Here is a 20,170-nt window from a genome sequence, read left to right on the forward strand (position 1 = left end):
AGAAATGTCATGATACTAAAATGTCAAGTTTGATTTCGATACTAAGGAATAGGCTCAATACTCAATGCCGATTCCAAAACCACGGTGATAATTTCAACAAATACTCTTTATTTAGCCAATAGAATGTGATTTTCAACATTAAAAGGTAGTACTTTCTTTTAATCTGTGCAATTCCTCAGTCGTCCAGGTAGGTTCCATAGTGGTCCATGTGCATATACTAGTCTGCGTGGTCTTATACTTGTTCTGCTACAGCTCAAAATCAATCTAAAGCTATCCAGAAAAGCTTCATTTCTGTCCTGTGAATGTGGTGTTGTCGCTGTTAGCATTGATCCTTCGCTCAAATGACTATCTAGTTACGATTCTAGTTTTAACACCAACAAGTATCTGATTTTTGATACTTTTGACACCCCTACGCCAGACCTGTTGTACTACTGTAGCTGTAAATTGTTTGTAGGATTTCTATTAGCTCATCTTTACCCGCACCACATGGCACTGATTGAGTACCGCTAGTATCCATGGTTACAATCATGGTCACTCCAGGTGGCACCCGACTCACAGGGCTGTGGCAGTTTGTCTGGGGACCGATAATAAAGCCAAATGAATTTTAATTATATGAATAAACCATTACAAAAACGGTGAAATTGCTGTAGTTACGATGAGTTTCTACGCTGTGAAATCTCAATACAAATGATTTAAAGGTCCTATATTACACAAAATGGACGCTTTTATGAGATTTAAGCCATGTTAGAATGTTACCTCCTCAAATCCCCTTTATTATTAGTCTGTCTACATCTACAAAGCTCAAAATGCTCTGTTCCACCTTGTGATGTCATGAAGCGGTAGTTTTTAAGTTGGCAGCCACAATCCTTTTACATTTGTTCAGTAGATATTAGCAATTCCAGGTCTGAAATGATCCAAATGATTCTAGAGAAGGTGTATGGGGTGTTTTCAGTTTGAGAGAAGAACTCAGCGTAAATATGCAGGGTTTGAGTGTTAGACATGTGTGAATGAAAGAAAAAACACAACTCCAGGTCTGTTTTTGATGAGAAAACAACATTATAACATAGATACCGCAATGAGAGAACTTTAAATCTGGGTTTGTGTAATGTTCACTAGATTGATTGAAGAGTTTAATAGCTTTAATAGCTCACAGTCCATCACATAATGAAATCTGAACTAGTCAAATCTGCTCAAATTGCTGTAGATATATATATTTTTTTCAATTCAAGTCATTTTAACTTAACTGGAAGTGAGTTTTGCAGTGTATGGATTTATTTGTTGTGAGCCGTCTACATGGACATAGAACCAGGGCAGAGCAGAAGGGAACCAGAGGAGGCCTGGTGGAGATGGGGGCTTAAATATTTGTCGTGATAATCCTGAATCCACTGTGTTCCCATGTGTGTTACAGTACAAGCAGGTGGAGCAGTACATGTCTTTCCATAAGCTCCCTGCTGATGTCCGCCAGAAAATCCATGAGTACTACGAGCATCGATTCCAAGGAAAAATGTTCGATGAGGAGAACATTCTGGGAGAGCTCAGTGAGCCGTTGAAAGAGGTAAACAAGTCTGACACGTTATGCAAGCTTACATATGTACTGTCAATCTGTTTTATTTATGCATTTGGGGGGGTGGGGGTATCGGAGAAAGCAGGGGGTCTCTTTGTCTGGGCACGGCGTTATCAAATCAAGTAACACAAATCAATAAATGTGCTTAAAATGCGCAAATACAAGGAGCAAAATGAAAATAAACAACAAAAACATGTATTACACTCAGGTGGCAGCTGTCCAAAACTTTTATTCTTGTATTCTTGCTATTTTATGGTGTCATTAAAGTTTCACCAAAAAATAAATTAAACAAAAAAAAAAAAAAAAAAAAAAACTTGGTTGGCATTACAGAATATTTATGTTTATCTATGTTTATTTTCTGTGGGGTTTTTTTTTAATCTCCATTTTCCACCCACCTTTGTGCTAAAACTAAATATATAACTATATATAACTATATATATAACTATATATAACTATATATATATATATATATATATATATATATATATATATATATATATATATATATATATATATATATATATATATATATAACAAATATATATATAACAAATATAACCCCCCCAAAAAAATGTTTTAAAAAAAATATATCTTTCATTGGATCACAGAGCACAAAGCATCATCAAAGTTTTCGCAAAATGAAATAGTAGAAATCCCATACATACAAAACACATCTAATTTTCTGTTAAATTGTCAGAAATAAATGCTCTGTGTAATTTTATATTTGAGGCAGGTGGATTCTGGACAGGGTTGGGCCCCGCTGGTCTCTGATTGGGAGCCATTGATTTATGTGACCCTCTAATTCTTTTCCATTTCCCCTTCAGGAGATAGTGAGCTTTAATTGCCGCAGCCTGGTGGCAAACATGCCGCTGTTTGCCAATGCCGATCCAAACTTTGTGACCGCTGTGCTCACCAAACTGCGCTTCGAGGTGTTTCAGCCCGCAGACTTCATAATTCGTGAGGGGACGGTGGGACGCAAGATGTATTTCATCCAACACGGCCGAGTCAGTGTCCTGACCCGAGGAAACAAGGAAACCAAACTGAGCGATGGGTCGTACTTTGGAGGTGAGTTGAACCAGCTCAAATGGAAGTTAGTCTGAATATTTTGGATTTGCTTTTAACTCCTAGTCGACTTTCAGAGATCTGCTTGTTGACTCGTGGGAGGAGAACAGCCAGTGTACGTGCAGACACATACTGCCGCCTGTACTCTCTGAGTGTAGACAGTTTTAACGAGGTGCTGGAGGAACATCCCATGATGAGGCGCGCCTTTGAAACTGTGGCTGTCGACCGTCTGGACAGAATTGGTAATGTGTCCTCCTCCATTTTTGGAAAAAAAGTTTATTCTGGCTTCTGCAGCAGGATTGATTCTTATGAAAGTCATTTTTCTTTTCATTTCTTTCACCAATGAGACCTTGTGGCACATGTGCATTACTCATCCTGACAACTGAGTCACAGTTTGTCAGATTGTCACAGGAGAAAAACTTTTTGATTAATTTAAATGTTTCTCATCCACAGGGAGAAAGAACTCAGTGCTCCTGCGTAAGTCCTCCCAGGGGGGCTCACTAGGGGGCAGTATGGGACGAGGAGGAGGTCGGGGTGGGGGTCCGGCTGGGGGACTGGCAGCAGGTGGACTTGGGTCCTCGGACAGCATTCTGGTGCAGCAGATCGTTAAACATGACAGCATGCCGGCCATGCAGGATGCCATCGCCGTGGCAGCGGCGGGGCGTGGGGGGATGATGGGGGGCAGTGGTACTGTTTCCCCTCGGCCACGCCCTGTGATCTGGGCTCCTCTGGTGCACGCGCCGCTGCAGACCGCCGCCGCCACCAGTAACGTGGCCATCGCCCTCATGCACCAGCAGCAGCAGCAGCAACAGCAGCAGCTGCAGCAGCTCCAGCAGCAGCACGCGCTCAGTGCAGGCTTCTTTCTGCCCTCCCCCCTCATCTCCCCCTCCCCCTCAGGCTCCTTCCCCCTCTCCCCCCCGCGGGGCCCTGTGCTGCAGCCGCTGCGCCCCTCCGTCAGCTCCCTCATTGGGATGATGGCGATGAGTGGGATGGGCGGCATATCCCCAAGAGGGGGCTTTCCGATGTCTCCACCCACTATGATTCCTCCTGCAGGGGTCACATCACCGCCCATCACCAAAACACCCACTACTGCCACCTCTGTGCCAACTCCAGTGCAGCAGGGTCGCCCTCTCCATTACAGCATCCGTATGCCAGCTGATCCTTCTCTGATTGGTGTAGCACCAGGAACTCCTCCAGCAACAGGACCTCCAACCCCACCCATCCCTAAAATACCAACAACCAGCCCAAATGCTGCTCCTGTGGCACCCCCTGAAGCACAGACCTCAGTGAGCCAGCAGGGGGCGAAAGAAGCTCTTCTTCGCCATGGAGGAAACAACTGTCAGGGTCTTCCAGCTCTGGGTCGACTCACCCAGGAGGCCAGGCTACTGTCGGCCTCTCAGCCCACTCTGCCTCATCGCTCCTGGACCGCGGTGCAGCCGCACCCCCCTTTGCACCGGAAGGCCTCTGGGGGTAACCTGCTGTCCGCACAGTTCCTGGCAGGGCAGTTGGCCAGAGGGGGCAGTGCAGGTATTCTGACGTCTAACGCTATGGTGCAGCAGGTGACGAGTCTGCCCTTCACGTCAGTACAAGCACAGGCCTCAGTCGCTCTCACTGCCTCTGTGAGCACAGGCCCAACCACAGCACAATGTGCACCACATGTACCAGTGCCCCCTGCTGGTCAGATCTCTACTGCAGCGCCTCTGTCCACCTCCTCTTCTCCTAAACAGCAGACGCCTCTGTCCTCCTCCACCCCCTCACCTGCCACCCCCTCCTCCCCCACTCCCATACTGGCCCAAATGGTGCGCCCCAAGCCCATGTCCATGCCCTCGTCTGGCTCCCCCTCTCCTCCTCCCTGCTCCACACCGCCCTCTGCTGGCACCAGCCCATTGTCCCTCAGCTCCACCCCACGCCCCAAACCACTCTCTTCCTCCTCCCCTTGCTCCTCCTCGCCCTCGCCCTGCTCCACCCCTCCTCCGTCTTCCAGCTCCATTCCTGTCCCCCTCCCTCAGACATACGGCCCTAAATCGTCCCTCACCTCTTCCTCTCCACCTTCATCTTTACTCTCCTCCTCCCCTCCTCATCCCCAGAGCCCTAGAGCCAAAGCTTCAAACACTCCTCCTTCTGCGTCTCCGCTCCTTAGTCCGATTCCTTCTCCGATGTCTTCCCCCGTTCCCACTCCTTCTTCCCGAACTCGCTCTTCAGTCCCATCCCAAACCCAAACACTGTCTTCTGTAGTTTCACAAAGCTTCGCCACTTCTTTGCCCGCTTCTACTACAACGTCATGCCTACAACCTGCTGCAAGAGGTCACAACACGAGTCCAAAACAAGTTCTGACCCAAACTCAGACAATACCTGCTAGTTCCACCTCTCCAACTAGAGTAACCTTCTCCGTCCATCCAGTCAAGCAAACTTCTCCTGTGCTTTCACCTATATCCAAACCAACTACCTGGCCGAATCCCTCTCCGTCGCCCCCAAGTGTCACAAAACACAGCACTACAACTCATCCTTCAAAACTCAACCCGCCTGCGGCTTCTACCCAGACTCCCCAAACATCTCCAACGCATTCAGGACACGCAACCGCCCCCACCAACAGCATGTCTCCGAAAGGGGCAAAAAAAGACCCTGATCTGGCGCTAAGCAGACGAGACTCAGAGGGACTAAGGCATAAGCTACCAGCCAACATGTGAGACTGGAAAATGACACAGAGCCATCATTGCATTCACTCTAGGATGTGATTGTCTATAGAACATCAGGTTTCATTGACTCAAGCGAATGGAAACACGCTGAAGGACATTTTACAGGTCTGGTAATGCTATAGCTGGGATTTGAGTCTAAAAAACACATTCAAATGTATACGTACATAGCTGTGTTAGTGATTGTCAGGTAAGCAGGGGAGCTGAAGTGGAAATATCACTCAATATGACCAATGAGCCGAGCAATAGAAGCCAACGCACTGCAAAAAGTGAACATCTAGACGTGTACTATTACTTCATTTTACCTTAGAGTCAATTTGACAGGCCTTAATGTGTTTACCTGATGGACCAAGAACAGATTAGACAGAGATATTTCCAAATGTCAGTTCACCTTATTCCAAAAGCTTCTGTGGGTGAAGCCAATTTAAAGCCTTCCAGAGAATCGGTACAGTGCTGACACAAACATAGTACACAAATTAACCTATGTATAGTAAAAGAGAAATTTAAAACGGTCAACTGGGCAAAATGTTGTAGGAATGAAGACTTTTCGCTGCTCACCCAAGCCGCTTCTTCAGATTACTGGTGGACACTGCCTTATATTTATCTGAAGGGAGGAGCTAACAACACTGAAACTTAGCTCCTCCCAGATTTGAATTTCTCTTTTACAATGGATCATACCTGGACGACTGAGGGATTACACAGACAACTTTATATCAGACTTTAGCTGCAAAGCTTTTCTCAGTTTCCCCATCGACATGAATAGGATTCTCGATTTGCAAAAGTGGGCGGGGCAGAATAAGGTCAAATGGTTTCTCATTTCAAGCTATCTGTGAGCCCGAGTGACAGATATATTTACTTAAAGCTAATGAGCGCTAACTTGCTAATTCACTAATCAAATATCATGAAACAAGTTCCTCTAGATCAGGAGTGCCTAAGACTGGGCCTACAGGTCAAATTTGGTCCTTCAAGGGTCTAATATTTGTAAAAAAAGTACAGCCGATCTATTTTTAATAATTTTGTGCTTAAACGACAGGGAAAGGCAGTTGCAAAGAAGACAAAACTAGTCAATTCCATTAAAAAAAACACAATAATTAATATTTAATCGAAAATCTCTTTGCAGATAAATTTTTTAAGTGCGACACATGATCAGATTAGCTCTCTGCATGTTAATACGAAATAACTGGAGCCTAACAAGGAAAACAAGTTTGGGCATCCCTCTTCTAAGTCTAAATTAATCAAAACTACTGAAATAAATATGAATATTTTGAAGTAATTTTAGCTAGATATTCCCTTTTGCAGTGTGGGAGCAAAAAGCAATTTTGATTAAAAGAAAACAGTGCTCCAAGTTTCTGGTAGAAAGTTTTTTGGAGCCAGAACTGCAGCAGAATGTCAAAGGACGCAGCAATACAAGTTCAACTCTGAAACATATGAGATGATGTATTAAAAGCAAGGTCACACGTCTATGGAGAGTCATATGCAGATTCATATGCAGAATAATAGACAAAGGCACTTTCTTGTTTCCAGCTCCATCTCCCTCTCGCTTCCCATTTTTCACCAAAGCGTAATATTTTCTCATCTGAACAACGACAATAGAATATAGACGGAAAAATGCTGTACAAAATCAATATGCATATAGATTTGAATAATTAGGAGTGTGGTGTTTAGTTTTTGGTCCACAAAACGTTTAACCTGTACATGTTCACTTACTTGGGGTCCTAATCTTTCTGTGAATTGTGTTTTTGTGGCACACTACGATACTACTCTAATGTGGCTCACTTAATTTTGTCCCTCACTGCTCCCTGTAAATATGTGCCTATGAGTTTGTGTGCGCTTCCTTTAATCTGTTGTCCGTACTGCATCCTTTCATCTCGTTGGCCGGCCTTGGTCACTAATGGTTCGTTCCCCTTAGTTTTCGTCACACTTTCCTTGCCTCGTCCGCCTCTTTTGTCGGCTCTTCCTCCATCATCGCTCCATTCCTCAGTGCTGTTTGATGTTTTGTGTGGGTAGCAGCGACACATTTCTGTCTTAACACCTGATACCATGATGCCTAGACGATATATCTAAGGACCAAATGTTTTTATTTTGAATCTCTCACAGCTTTAGCAGAGAAAAACTGAAAATATAGCCAATAATGCAGTCAAATGACTATCTCACGGTGAGTGTGGTTTGATGGTAAAGACGCTGATGAAAACTGTGACGCTGATGATACTGATGATGAAGAGAAGGTGGTGTATATCTGGGTGTAAGAATAAAGTGGATTTAGATATCACAAAGTCTGCAGTGAGCTTGTTTTAAAGTTTAAATCTATGCTGCACATATTTACATAAGTCTATTACTATTATTACATTATTATTACATTACATTATTATATTCTATAGGTCTGTTTTGATTTGTTAGATTTGGGTACAGTGCTTTTAATCAGCAAATTAAAATTAATACACTTTGTTATTGTATTGTTTAACCCCACGGGAGGAATAACCTGTATTTTATTTCATATAAAGCACATGTCAAACTCAAGGCCCGTGGGTCAAATGTGGCCCTCTACGTCATTTTATGTGGACCTCGACAGGGTAAATTTAAAGGTATGATGGTCTTAAAATGGAATTTTATCACAAGATATGCAGTTTCACAGCCATGTTTTTACATCTAGGAAAATGCATGTGTTATATTTGCAACCTGAATAAGCAATAAGTAGAGAAAAAGTTAAGTTTAAAAAGTAGTTAGATCATTTTACATCTAGCCCTTTGAAGGCAGTGGAATAGAAAAAAGTTTGAGCTTTAGCGTTTTGCAGTTAGTTGACATTTTCAGAGCAAAAATCTTAAACTTAATGCACATTTTAATTAAGAAACAAAGCAGAGTGCAGTGCCAAAGAGATGAAATGTTATGTTTTGCAAAAATGTGGATTTACCCAAACTGCCCAAAGTCTGTGCATAAATCATAGCCTACTTATACTTAATTATCATAATCACAGGCTACATATAAAGTGTATAGTTGGCCCTAAATCCTCCACTTCCACTTGTCAAATGCATGTACGCACTGTGACCACTAGATGGCAGAATCGTTGTGGAGAAAAGCCTTGTTCCGCCACACGAGCGCGTTAATGGATTCTTCTGTTTTTGAGGATAATCTGCACAATATAGAGAAAGAGAATGGAGTGGAGGAGTAGAGAGGTTGTTGAGGTTAATGGAGTTTGCAGTCTGGACTCTCAAAAACAGAAATAGGCCACAGAGTAGGCAATTTAATAAGATAATACAAGATGCGTTTGTTCTAGTGGTAAAAGAGCACCTCTCCAAGTTTGCCCAGGAGAATGTGAAGCCAAAGGTCCTGCGCCCATGGGTTTATTCTGACTGTCCCACTGTGTGCTACTTCAATAACGGGATTGATATAATCCTCATTCATTGCTCCACGTGCAGCACAGGATGGCACGTCTCTGGCTCTGCTTTCTAAAAACGTAGAGAGGAAAAGGGTGGTATTTACAGTAGTTGTGGGATACGTAGGTTGTGTAGTAGTTGGAGAAACCACAAAGTAGACACAGATTTCAGATTAAGATGGTGGTAATGGGTGGGCTGCCTGAGTTCACCACAAAATTATATATAGACTTCCTGCGCCTCACGTCAAACCCACCAGAGCGCACAGAAGCAGCGAGAGACAGGAGCAGGTGATCCCCAAACACAAACCACTGCACCAGCCTCACACACACGCCAGCCTCACACACCGAGGAACAGCTTCAAAGACCAAACATGAACTACATGTGTCTGTGTCTTTGTAGACTGTCAAATACATCCCATAGAGATTTAAGAGAGACATGTGTGTACAGATGTGTGTGTAGGCCCGTGAACAGATGTGTGTATAGGCCCGTGCGTGTGTGATGTGCATATTATTATCATGTGATTATTAAATGGTTCAATATTCAAATATCAAACTAGGAGAACATTTAAATATTATGTTAATGAAATGGTGTTGATTTTATTTATGGACATGGCAGCTACATTAAACAAGATGCAGTTTTAAGTGTTCAGGGTTTGGCAGTAACTAGTTACAAAGTAAAAGTACTATAATCAGATTAATAGTAACGCAGTAATGTTACAACAGAAAAGTCGGTCATCAGATTAATACAAATATCTGTGTAATCCCTCAGGTCTGATCCACAGTAAAAGCCAAAAGTAAAATGTGTCAAATGGACACAGAGTTGTAGGAGTGAAAACGTTTCTGCTCACCCAAGACGCTTCTTTAAAATAATATTCTACAAATACTACATAAGTTGCTTTTATCCTGTCCAGAATGTGTGTAATCCACAGAACTGTTTTATAAAACAGTGAATAACATAACCCGGTGGCACAGGGGTGTCTCAGACACAGATCAGCTGTGAAACCAAAACAACACAAAGATGTTTATGGAGGAGCGTCCCGCCGCTTCAGGTTCAATGACAAAGTGTGATCAGTCTGAAGAACTGCTGCTTTTATAATGTGTTTCCTGAGCTGTACGTTTTCGTTATATTCAGTATTTGATATCAGTAATTAAATTACCTTTGAAATAAAGTAATGTGAGTAGTAATTAGATTACTTTTAGACTAGAGTAATCAGAAGTCAGTAATCAGATTAGTTTTACAGAGTAAACTGACCCACAGTGTAAGTTTTACAGCACAAACTGTCAACACCAATATGTGATTATGTGCAGAAAACAAGAACACACTGTATGTGTCACTGTACAGAGACAGTGTTTATGGTAAGACGCGTTTACGTGAGTCACTGTCACTGTAAGTCATGATAAAAATCCCCTTATTGGAGTCGGACACAGCTCTGTATCCTGTGAGAGTTTCATATGGCAGCTTGAATCACGCCTGAAACCTCTTTGGTCTGTTTATGTCCTCTTTCTCTCGCCTCCATCTCTTCTCAGAATCCCGCTGAGTCATGGGGAAGGGGCACTGTCCTGCGTCCACTAAATGCTTAGTTTTGACAGGTAAGCACTCCTTCAATCCGCTTTCACTAGTCTGCCCACCTGCCCCTGCGATGCCCGCTGTGGGACAGTGGGGGGGGGGGGGGGACTATTACGGCTCTTGTCCCACCAACTGCCTCCGCCACGCGACAGACACGTCCTGTGGCCTATAGCGCTGTCCTCGGACCCCCTCCGTCCCTCCCTCCCCCGCGCCCTGCCCACCCGGCGGTCTCCTCTCCAGCCCCAGCGCTGCCAGAGCCAATCCGCGGCTGGGCGTAAGTAGGGCAAGCCGCTTCCTGGTTCTCAGAAAGGAGGAGCTGGGAGTCAGAGTGGGCCAGCTGAGGCAGGCAGGGGGTCATACAGCCAAGAGAGCCCGGTCTGCGGACAGGACGGAACGCAGCGAGAGACGTGCGTAGCCGAGGGACAGAGAACAGCACAGCCCGCGTCCCTCCAGCCCAGAGGAGACAGGACCGCGCGGACAGACCAAGTGCAGGGTGGGACGAGTATCCAGGAAGTGTGACAGCGCGGTGGGACGCGACGGGGCCGGACAGGTGCCACACCGGGCTCAGGTAAGCGCGCAGCGGGTTTGCGCCTTTCCATTTGGGTTAATTGTGGTGCGCTATTTACGGCAGAGTGTCCTGACAGCACCGGCTGCTTCACGCTCAGCCACCCTCCCTCCCTCAGCCCTCTCCTCCTCCTCCCTCTCGGTATTGAACGGGGTCACGGGAGGACTGTCACGTCACGAGAGTTTGGATGGTCCCATGGCGCGTTTACGTTTATTACGCAGGTATTAATCCGTGTTTTAAAGTGCGTAAAAGTGCTCTGCATCTATGGAGCAGGTGCCTCAGGTGAGTGCCTCGGGTCGGCGGGTGCATTTCTGGAGACTAGCTGCTAATTATAGCCGAGGACACAGGCTGACATCCAAAACCCAACCTGCGCTCACGCACATCTCACGCACATCACCTGCCCCTGCGCGCACTGCATCTTCAGCTCTGCCTCAGTAACAGGAAAAGGGAGCAGCCCCAGTGGTCTCCTCCATCACCCCTCCTCCTCCTCCTACCCCTCCCAAGGCGCACCCACCGTTTTATGTGAAGTCTGCCCGTCCAGTTTGGCGACATGGGACGTGCTCTCACCCTGACGGTTTTGGCCTATGGGTGGGGAAGGCTGTCATGCCAGTGGGCTTTTAATGTGTGTGTTTGTGTGAGAGGCGCTGCTGACAGACCGGCTTAACTAGCTCAACTGGCCTGGGTTTGGTTTCCATCTTGTTTGGTTAAATCTCTATGTGAATGCGTTTAGTGTCAAGACTATTACTCTATATAACAACTTTCATTTTAATCAGGAAAGTCTGAAGTCACAGTTATCAGAGACAACCACCAGCACCCATTGTGAGTTTTAATACTGGAACCCAGGAGTCATCTGTATTTTGAATTGCCATCTTAAAGGCAGCTTTGTTTGACCAATTGTAGTGTGGAAACTAATTAGACATCTGCGCCTCATGGCTTTTCCTGCTGTCCTGGGTTGACCTGCTTCGACTCTGCTGTACACACATAAGGCTATAGAGCTTATGGTAGCATAAGCTCTATACAGTGTACATCTAGAGCTAAACGGGCACTAGACCAGGACTAAACCAGAAGTAGAACAGAACTTAACTAAGTCTGCATGACGACTAAACGGGACTTTAACCAGGACCAAATCAAGATCCTATTGGTGCATTCGCACTTGCAGTAAAAGCACATTCAATTTGGAAATAAACGTGCACCTAAACCTCGACTAGACCAGGACTAAACCAGAACTAGAACGGGACCTAACTAAGTCTACATGAGGACTAAACAAGGATTTAACCAGGACCAAATCAAGATCATACTGGTGCATTCACACTTGCACAAATACCACATTCAATTTGGGACTAAAGTAAGACCAAACCTGTAACTAAACCTTGACTAAAGCAGGACTAAACCAGAACTAGAACAGGACCTAACTAAGTCTACATGAGGACTAAACAGGAATTAAACCAAGACCAAAACAGGATCCTATCAGTGCAATCATACTTGCAATAATACCACATTCAATTTGGGACTAAACTGGGACTAAATGCGCAACTAAACCTCAACTAGACCAGGACTAAACCAGAACTAGAACAGGACCTAACCAAGTCTACATGAGGACTAAAGAGAGATTAAACCAGGACCAAATCAGGATCATACTGGTGCATTCATACTTGCACAAATACCACATTCAATTTGTAACTAAATGCGTAACTAAACCTTGACTAGAGCAGAACTAACCCAGAACTAACAAAGTCTACATGAGGATTAAACGGGAATTTAACCAGGACCAAATCAGGACCCTACCAGTGCATTCACACAAACACCACATTTGGGACTAAAATCATGTCTACATCAGGACTAAACTGGGCTAAAACCAGGACTAAACCAAGACAAGACTGAACCCCGCACAAGTGGAGTTTGGGTGGCATTCATTCATCTTATTTGGTCGTAGTTTAGTCCTGGTCTCGCCCACCTTTAGTCTCGAGTTTAGTCCCCATTTCGATGAACGTAGATCAGCTGTTTACTTCCCATGCCCACACACATTCTCAGCACCACGTTCAAGTACTTATAATGTAGGAAGCGCCGGTTTCTATTTCATCTTGTTTTGTGTCCCTTTACAAGAACTGCCCCCACACAGCACTGGTGTCATATGCTTACTGGTGGGCGTGCCATGCGAACTCCACTCCAGGCCATTAACTTCCGAGATAAAAGTATGAGTTTTGACTTGTCATCCCCTCGCAGTGTTTTATATGTTTTTTTTTTATGTTTTTCTCAAAGGTTTATGACCTCAGGTGACCTCTGACGGGCAGCAAGCACAAAGGACAGTCGGCTTCAGTTTATGGACTGGAGGTAGGCTTCTTTACCTTCTATGATTAGTTTAGTTTATTTTTTATTTGTCAGGGACCGTGTACGGGTTTATTTGCATAGCACGATTCGTAATTCAATGTGGTTTACAGATAAGAAAGTCATTAAAATCACAAAACAAACTAATCAAAACATAAATAACCATCTTAAAATTAACATTAAAAGAGAAAAGTGCAGAATAAAAACATTTCAGTCATTAATCTTACAAAAGAAACAATTTAGCTGCTGTTACTTTCCATGTGCAGCCCCTGGGCAGGTGAACACACATAAAAAACACACATCATTACAGTTACATTATGACACTAACTTGGCTAAACCTGTCACAATCATTAATGTCGTTCAATATAACCTGGAAGAATATATTTTGGGGCTCAGTATTTATGGTGTGTACAGTTTCTTTCCAAAAATATGTTAAGATTTGAGCTGTAGAGATTAAAATCAATCACTTCTATCACTCTGCTTTTATTGATGCTGTTTATTTAAAGATGTGTTTGCTGGGATTTTAATGCTTTATTTGAATTGCGTCAGAGGCATAAAGTAGTTTCAATATCATCGTTTATCGCAGTATTTCTTTGTTTAAAATGTGCAATCGTCACAGGCCTAAAAGGATGTTCATCGGTTAATCATTGTTGTTTTATTTAGGAACAGGAAGACAAATTAAATGGAAAAATAAGCTATTGGTTCTTAATGTTCTCACAGCTCCATTTCAATACCAAAGTATAGTAATAATAGTAGTATTATTCTAGTTCTAATATAGATTACAACCATTTAAAAACATGATACTTCAAACTTCTGAATATCTAGTTTCAATCCTAGCATCAGTTTGTATTTGGGTGTCAACATTTTTTTTCTTTTTAGTGTAAAAGTAACTTGGTGTGGTTCATGATTATCCAACAGCTTATTGTATGAAATGCAGTACCAAAGAGTAACAAATTAATGTGTCATAGTTCGTTAATTGGTCAAAGAAAATGTACAGAATTTGTGAGCGATACAAAATGTGGATTTTTTTTTTTCAGTTTCGGAAATGGGGAATTTTATTTGTTGCCAGACGCAGTGTAAAAGTGGAAATATTACTGCCAAAAATAGCGACTCAAATGGTTCTGCAGCTACTCATTACATTCTTACAATATCAAATGTTTATCAGATTTGGTCAGCCCTTCGCCATCATTCTTAGTATTTTGTCTCTTTGAGTTAAAAGTTGGACAATTTTAAATGAAAAGTACAATTTCAAAGCAACAGAACATATTTAGATCACCACGTTGCCTTTTATCGTTTTGAAAATTCTATATCCGCTAAAAGCAATAAATTAAAATGTAAAATGTTGACTACGTTTCAGTTTCATTTTCCTCACTCCTCTTGCTCCCCACGCTGAATCACTTCCCCTTCAGAGCGCCATCACAACACAATGAGCGTTCACCCCCGCTAATGAAACTACAGCATATCGCGTCAGGTTTGTGAAGTTGTAGTTTATGGTTTCGCATCATGGTTTTGTATATTTACAGAAAATGGCCGTGTTGGTGCTTCTGGGCTGAGTGTTGTAGAGGTTTGTACTGCTAAATGTATGGAGGGTTGGAGTAGTATCCAGGAGAGATCGCTAGATTACTCAAACATGCATGGATATCATATAAAAGTAGACATGTTTTTGATGTTTTTGATGCTATAACGTAGTACAAAGCTCCATAATTGCATAATACCCTCTTTCAACAATGAAGTGGACCTGTATCAGTAGTTTTAATTTTAATTTGCATATATTTATTCAAGTTTGTTCACTTTTGCAAGCTCATTAAAGGTGCACTATGCAACTTTTCTGGTGGCGATGATATTGTTTTGTTTGGAATGTTCCACACTATGCCATTAAAGTAATCCATCTTGCATTTGGTCAATTACACGTGTTTTTACTGCTCAAAATTACACTGAAAAATATGTATTATTACCATTAGCGGGCTCGCATCTCCACAGACGTGAGCTGCAACCCGTCGCATCACCTGCTTGTCTCTACGGAGATAAATTAGTTAATGTCATACTGTAGAACATTCCAGACAACTATGGACACAAGCAGGCTACAGGTCGTCCATCAGAAAGGTTCCGCAGTGCACCTTTAAGTGTTATTTTAAAAGAGCGAGACGTTCAGATGGGGGCTCTATCAAAATGTCCTTGGAAAAAAATATGAGCCGAATAAAGTGGTCAAGTAGTTAAATATTTTATAGGCAAACTGGAAGTTAACTCCTCTGCGGTTTGTAGCAGCAGCCGCTCTATAACTGCAATCGGCTTTTGGAGATGGCTTTGTTATAAGGATACAAATAATGTAGTTATTTTTAGAGCTTTTGGATTGGCCTAAAAAGACCCGATAGAAACAGTCAGAGTGCCCACTGGAGCATAACACTGTCACATATCAGGACAGTGAGAGAGATAACTGCAGCGTTCAGATACAACAGGAGTCAATGTTCTTACACTGCAACTTCAATGCCAAGAAGATATGCCAAAGTATCATTATAGACAGATAAAGTATTTCATTTATATGGGGTCACTGGTTGCAGGTGTTGCTGTTGTAGTTTCTAAGTAGTTTTAACTAAGAGGAAAAAGCATAATTTCATGTTTTAATGGATCCCACTGAATTGACTTATTTCTGCACTGACAACAAAGTAAAATTATCTTGCTACTGAATTCATATTTTTCCCTACCTGTTGTTTTTTATTTGTATACCAAAAAAAAAAAAGGATATTTTGTTGTTTAGAGTGGACAATCTATAAATGAAATATTTGCCGTCTATGCAGTTTGGTAATTGTGCTGACCTGTGATTTCAATTTGATATTTTGTGCAGCTCTATTAGGAAGTATTTTGTTTATTGATTTGTCATTCATATAGTCAATATTGCTATGGCTTATTTGTATTGTGACCACGGTATACTGTTTGTCCTGTCTCCCTGCCGTAGTCTGTCTGTCCTATCCCCCTGCCGTAGTCTGTCTGTCCTGTCTCCCTGACGCAGTCTGTCTGTCCTGTCTCCCTGCCGTAGTCTGTCTGCTGCAGATGCTGGCTCAGTGTTTGCGGTGGTCAGTGGTGTGACATGTCATGTGCTAATGGTTTAGTGTGACTGGTGACTTCCATGTGGCGCATGTGTAGTTGGGCCGTGTCCCATTACTAAAGAAAAAAGCCCCTTCACTCCTCGATTCCTTCCCTTTCTACCCCCCAAACATAGAAAAGACATGTGAGATGCTTCGTCCTCGCTTCCTTCTTCATGTGAGGAGGCGGGACTAGTCGAGGGTAATTATTTGAAGTTGTTGATAGTTTTATACCTTAGTGGTTTTTACAGTTTATGATGTAATATTTTTTTATTGGCATTTTAGAAGCAAATTCTCCTAAGGCTTTATTTTTATAGTGGAGTTTTTTAATTATTTCATTTTTAAATTTTTGCAGTATGTCTGGAAACCAACTCAAATGCAAATTATATCCAAGAGTACGACTTTTGAGCCTGATTAACTGCAATCAGCTTGTAATATGAAAATCTTAGAGCAGCTGAAATCTTTGACCTTTGCAAAGAACAAAATATCCGGTTTCTTTGGGGTCTTAAAATAAAATGGCAAACCGTGTAGTTTCAACCTACACAAACAGGTTTTGAAATACATGCAATTTGATTAGTTTAGCAGCAGATGTTTCTCTCAAATGTTCAATCAAATCAGCTGCATAATTTGCCAGATAATTAGTGATTTAAAGTTTGTCCGTAGTAGTCGGGCTGTGCACAGGCAGCTGCACAGTAACGAGGCCAAGGGAGCCCAGATAAATTCCCCCATTTTCTGAGCGACTCGATTTCAGTTTCGTGTGAAAACAGTGAGTGGGAGGAAGAGAGGGGAGGCCGGGGGAGGAACAAACACAAGTCAGACTAGTTTTTCTGATTTGTGCCGAGCAACAGGAAAGTATAATGTGTTCCCTCGAGAACAAAAATAATCGTATGTAATCAAACTTTTTAAAAAGACAAAAAGAAACGGGGGGTTAAGATGATTCAGAATATTTCAGCAGTAACTTGAAACTCTTCCACTTAATATATGGCGTCCTTTCACAATATAAAAATGCGAAGATCGAGCAATGAACGGATTAAAGATTCATTAGAGGGATTAAGTGAGGCTCAAAATGTTCCTTATAAGAACGGCACGTCCTGCATCGTTTTGAGTGTTGTCACGATCAGTGGTGCCGCGTAACAAAGTAAAAGTAGTGCTGTACTTAAGTATAAATATGAGTAACTTTACTTAAGAAGCTTTTAAAGTGGATATTTTTCACTTTTACTTTGCAACATTTGAGCGCAGGTATCTGTACTTTCTGCCCTACTACATTTTTGAATAGGACTGAAAAGTAAAAGTATTGTACTGCTTAAAAGACTGAGGATTTTTTTTTAAATCGATTTCTGCTTAAAAGACTGAGGATTTTTTTTTTTATCGATTTCTGTTTCAGCTCAAATCTTTATTAAAACCACTACATTTGAAGCTTTATAAATCTGCGCAAAATACTTACTTTTTACTCTTTCAGCACATTTTTAAAGCGGTACTTTAATACCTTTACTTAAGTAGATTTTTTCATCTGATACTTTAGTATTTACTCTAGCTTTTCTTCTCCCTCATATCTGTAGTTTTACTTGATTGATATTGTATTCGGTATAATAAACATATAAATAAAATAAAACATTATTCAACTTGGATAAGGTTGTACGTAACATTTCTATCAACTTCTATCTACTTAAGTAACAAAATTGAGTACTTTATCCACCACGGGTCACGTTTGAAAAATTTCCAATTCAATTGCAATACTGAAAAAAAGCCGATTGAATACAAACGCCAACACCACAACATTAACACAAATCAAAATCGAAGTAGTAGAAAGTAATCGCATTTTAAACATTACAATAGAGTCTAACACCAAACGTCTGCACCGATACTTGCTCCAAAGAGTATCTAGTTTTGAAGTTTGAGTAATGGTTCGTTTCTGTGTCTAGATTTTCTTGACGATCTTATTCTCTCCTATCACCTGATTCAGACATCTTTTAAATTCAGTTAAACAGATTTACAATACATAAAAAACTTCTCAAACACTGACACTTGCTAACAGCTAAGCGGACAATTATAATTACAATACTTTACAATATATTCATGTAACCTTTAGCTTATCAAATATGAACTTTTACTGTTACGATCTCGAGTTAGTCACACTTTTATTGGCACTGTGGAGATAATGGTATACCACTTTTTCTTTCTTTCAAATAGAAACTGTAAACAACAAGTGTGTTAGTTTCAGTGTACTTGGCGTTTTCCTTCAGACAGATTTAAAGCAGTGTCCAGCAAATAATCTGACCAGAACTGAAGAAGCGGATTAGATGAGCAGCGAAACGTCTCTGCTCTAAAACTTTTGACCAGCTGACAGATTTGAATTTTACTTTCATTGCATTGTCTATTACAGTACACCTTTATGAAACCGAACCTTCTGACAGATAAAATAATGTTATAGAGACATAAAGAGCCAGATAAAAGCGAGTTTTACATCTAGTTTGGCTTTTTTGGAGTACAGATCGACTTATTGTTGAATACATGACAGATGAAACAGTACTTTTTGGAGGTGAGTATTTATCGTGGGTACTTTTTCCTTGCACTAGTGGGAAAAGTTTGGTTATTTTTCTGTACTACAATGAGATTTGAGCTGTGGAAGGTCGGATTATGAACTTTTATGACTCATTATAGACGGACTATTACTATTTAAGTGTTGCATTCTGTTATTTATGTATTGCAGTTTGTGTTTTGTACATTTAGAATACTTTTTGGGGGATAAATCTGCTTTATGGTTTGATTTCAATATTATTGTTTGTCGTCTATAGTTACTTAAAATTTGTTATAGTGTCAAGCAGATAGACAAGTATAGATTGAATTGAAATTATTTAATTTACTTCTACAATGGTTCAATTCAATTCATTTTTGCAGCTCAAAATCACAACACCAGGACTTAACAAAGCTGATCTAACTTAAAGCAACAAAACTATTATCTAGATTATTCGCAAATGAATCAAAATCACAAAGTACACAGTTTTTAAATTGCTATAATTTCCCCAAATAAACGTTAAACAACTGCGTCTAAACTGTCAACTGTACTTTAGATCTGTACCAACATGTTTTGAAATGTGATTCTTGCCTCAGTTTGACAGTTCATATTTCTTTGAAAGCCTTTCTCGCCTCATCATGTTTACAACGTGAACTTTGAACAGAATCCGAATACTAAAACTTATATCGTTGGTCAGAAAAATCGAAATTTTATATGTTTCCCAGGTGGTGCGGCCCTGTCGTGTATATTGTGTACTACAGGCCGCAGTCGTGTGTTTTAGCAGATTGTGCATATTTGAAAAGAAAAAACATGTCGGTGCAGTTTTGTAGCGATCAGGTGACAGAAGAGTGACTAGACAGTGGTCCCATGCAGTCTGCTGATGCTCCCCCACTCATCTGTGTCAATACAGGAAGTTACATTCTGTCCACTTCCTCTTTTCAGTCCCACACTCGCGACCACCCCGTGTGCATTTTGACCAACTGTCAGCTGTGCCATTTCTGGTAAAAACGGTTTCATTATTTTTATTTTTTTCAAAGATGAATCAGCTTTTCGGGTAACACAGAACACCCACCTGCCACTCCCAAAGTCATGAGAGTCACGTCCCCTGTATCAGATAAAATAATCCCACACGCCCGCCCCTGTCAATGAGTAAACTCAGACAATTCAGTTCAGTTTGATTTGTTTAGCGTGCTTAAAATACAACGTCAGCTGCCCAAAGTGCTTCACACAAAAGTCAACGAAAAACACGTACAGAAAATGCAACACAGGCAAAGAACAATGAAACAAAACACTAAGGTATCCTGTCGAGCTGGTGTTAAATGCCAGGGAGGGAGGGAGGTTTTACGCTGTGTTGATACTGTTCAATTCAATTTAATATAACAAACTTCATCTGGACAAAGTGCTTCACATAAAAGTCAAGAAAAATCAAA

General features: G+C 41.6%; 2 protein-coding genes across 3 annotated transcripts in view; both read left to right on the plus strand.

Annotated features, from left to right (window-relative positions):
• Window positions 1-5,588, plus strand: part of LOC117384257 (potassium/sodium hyperpolarization-activated cyclic nucleotide-gated channel 3) — a 44,364-nt gene extending 38,776 nt beyond the window's left edge. The window contains exons 6-9 of the mRNA XM_033981543.2: window positions 1,409-1,555; window positions 2,389-2,629; window positions 2,704-2,868; window positions 3,080-5,588. Coding sequence (XP_033837434.1) covers window positions 1,409-1,555; window positions 2,389-2,629; window positions 2,704-2,868; window positions 3,080-5,313 — 2,787 coding nt within the window. The 3' untranslated portion in view covers window positions 5,314-5,588. The remainder of the gene's footprint in view (window positions 1-1,408; window positions 1,556-2,388; window positions 2,630-2,703; window positions 2,869-3,079) is intronic.
• A 5,097-nt stretch (window positions 5,589-10,685) lies between these two features.
• The window catches only part of zbtb7b (zinc finger and BTB domain containing 7B), a 31,166-nt gene continuing 21,681 nt past the window's right edge, over window positions 10,686-20,170 (plus strand). Inside the window, exons 1-2 of one of the 2 annotated variants that reach the window (XM_033981324.2) lie at window positions 10,686-10,823; window positions 13,080-13,151. The gene's annotated coding sequence lies outside the window, so the exon portion shown is untranslated. Of the gene's footprint in view, window positions 10,824-13,079; window positions 13,152-19,627; window positions 19,742-20,170 lie in introns of those variants that run through there. The other variant, XM_055227657.1, reaches the window with a different exon arrangement.

This window comes from Periophthalmus magnuspinnatus, chromosome 16 (genome assembly GCF_009829125.3).
Source record: "Periophthalmus magnuspinnatus isolate fPerMag1 chromosome 16, fPerMag1.2.pri, whole genome shotgun sequence".
In the NCBI taxonomy this organism is placed as follows: Eukaryota; Metazoa; Chordata; class Actinopteri; order Gobiiformes; family Gobiidae; genus Periophthalmus; species Periophthalmus magnuspinnatus.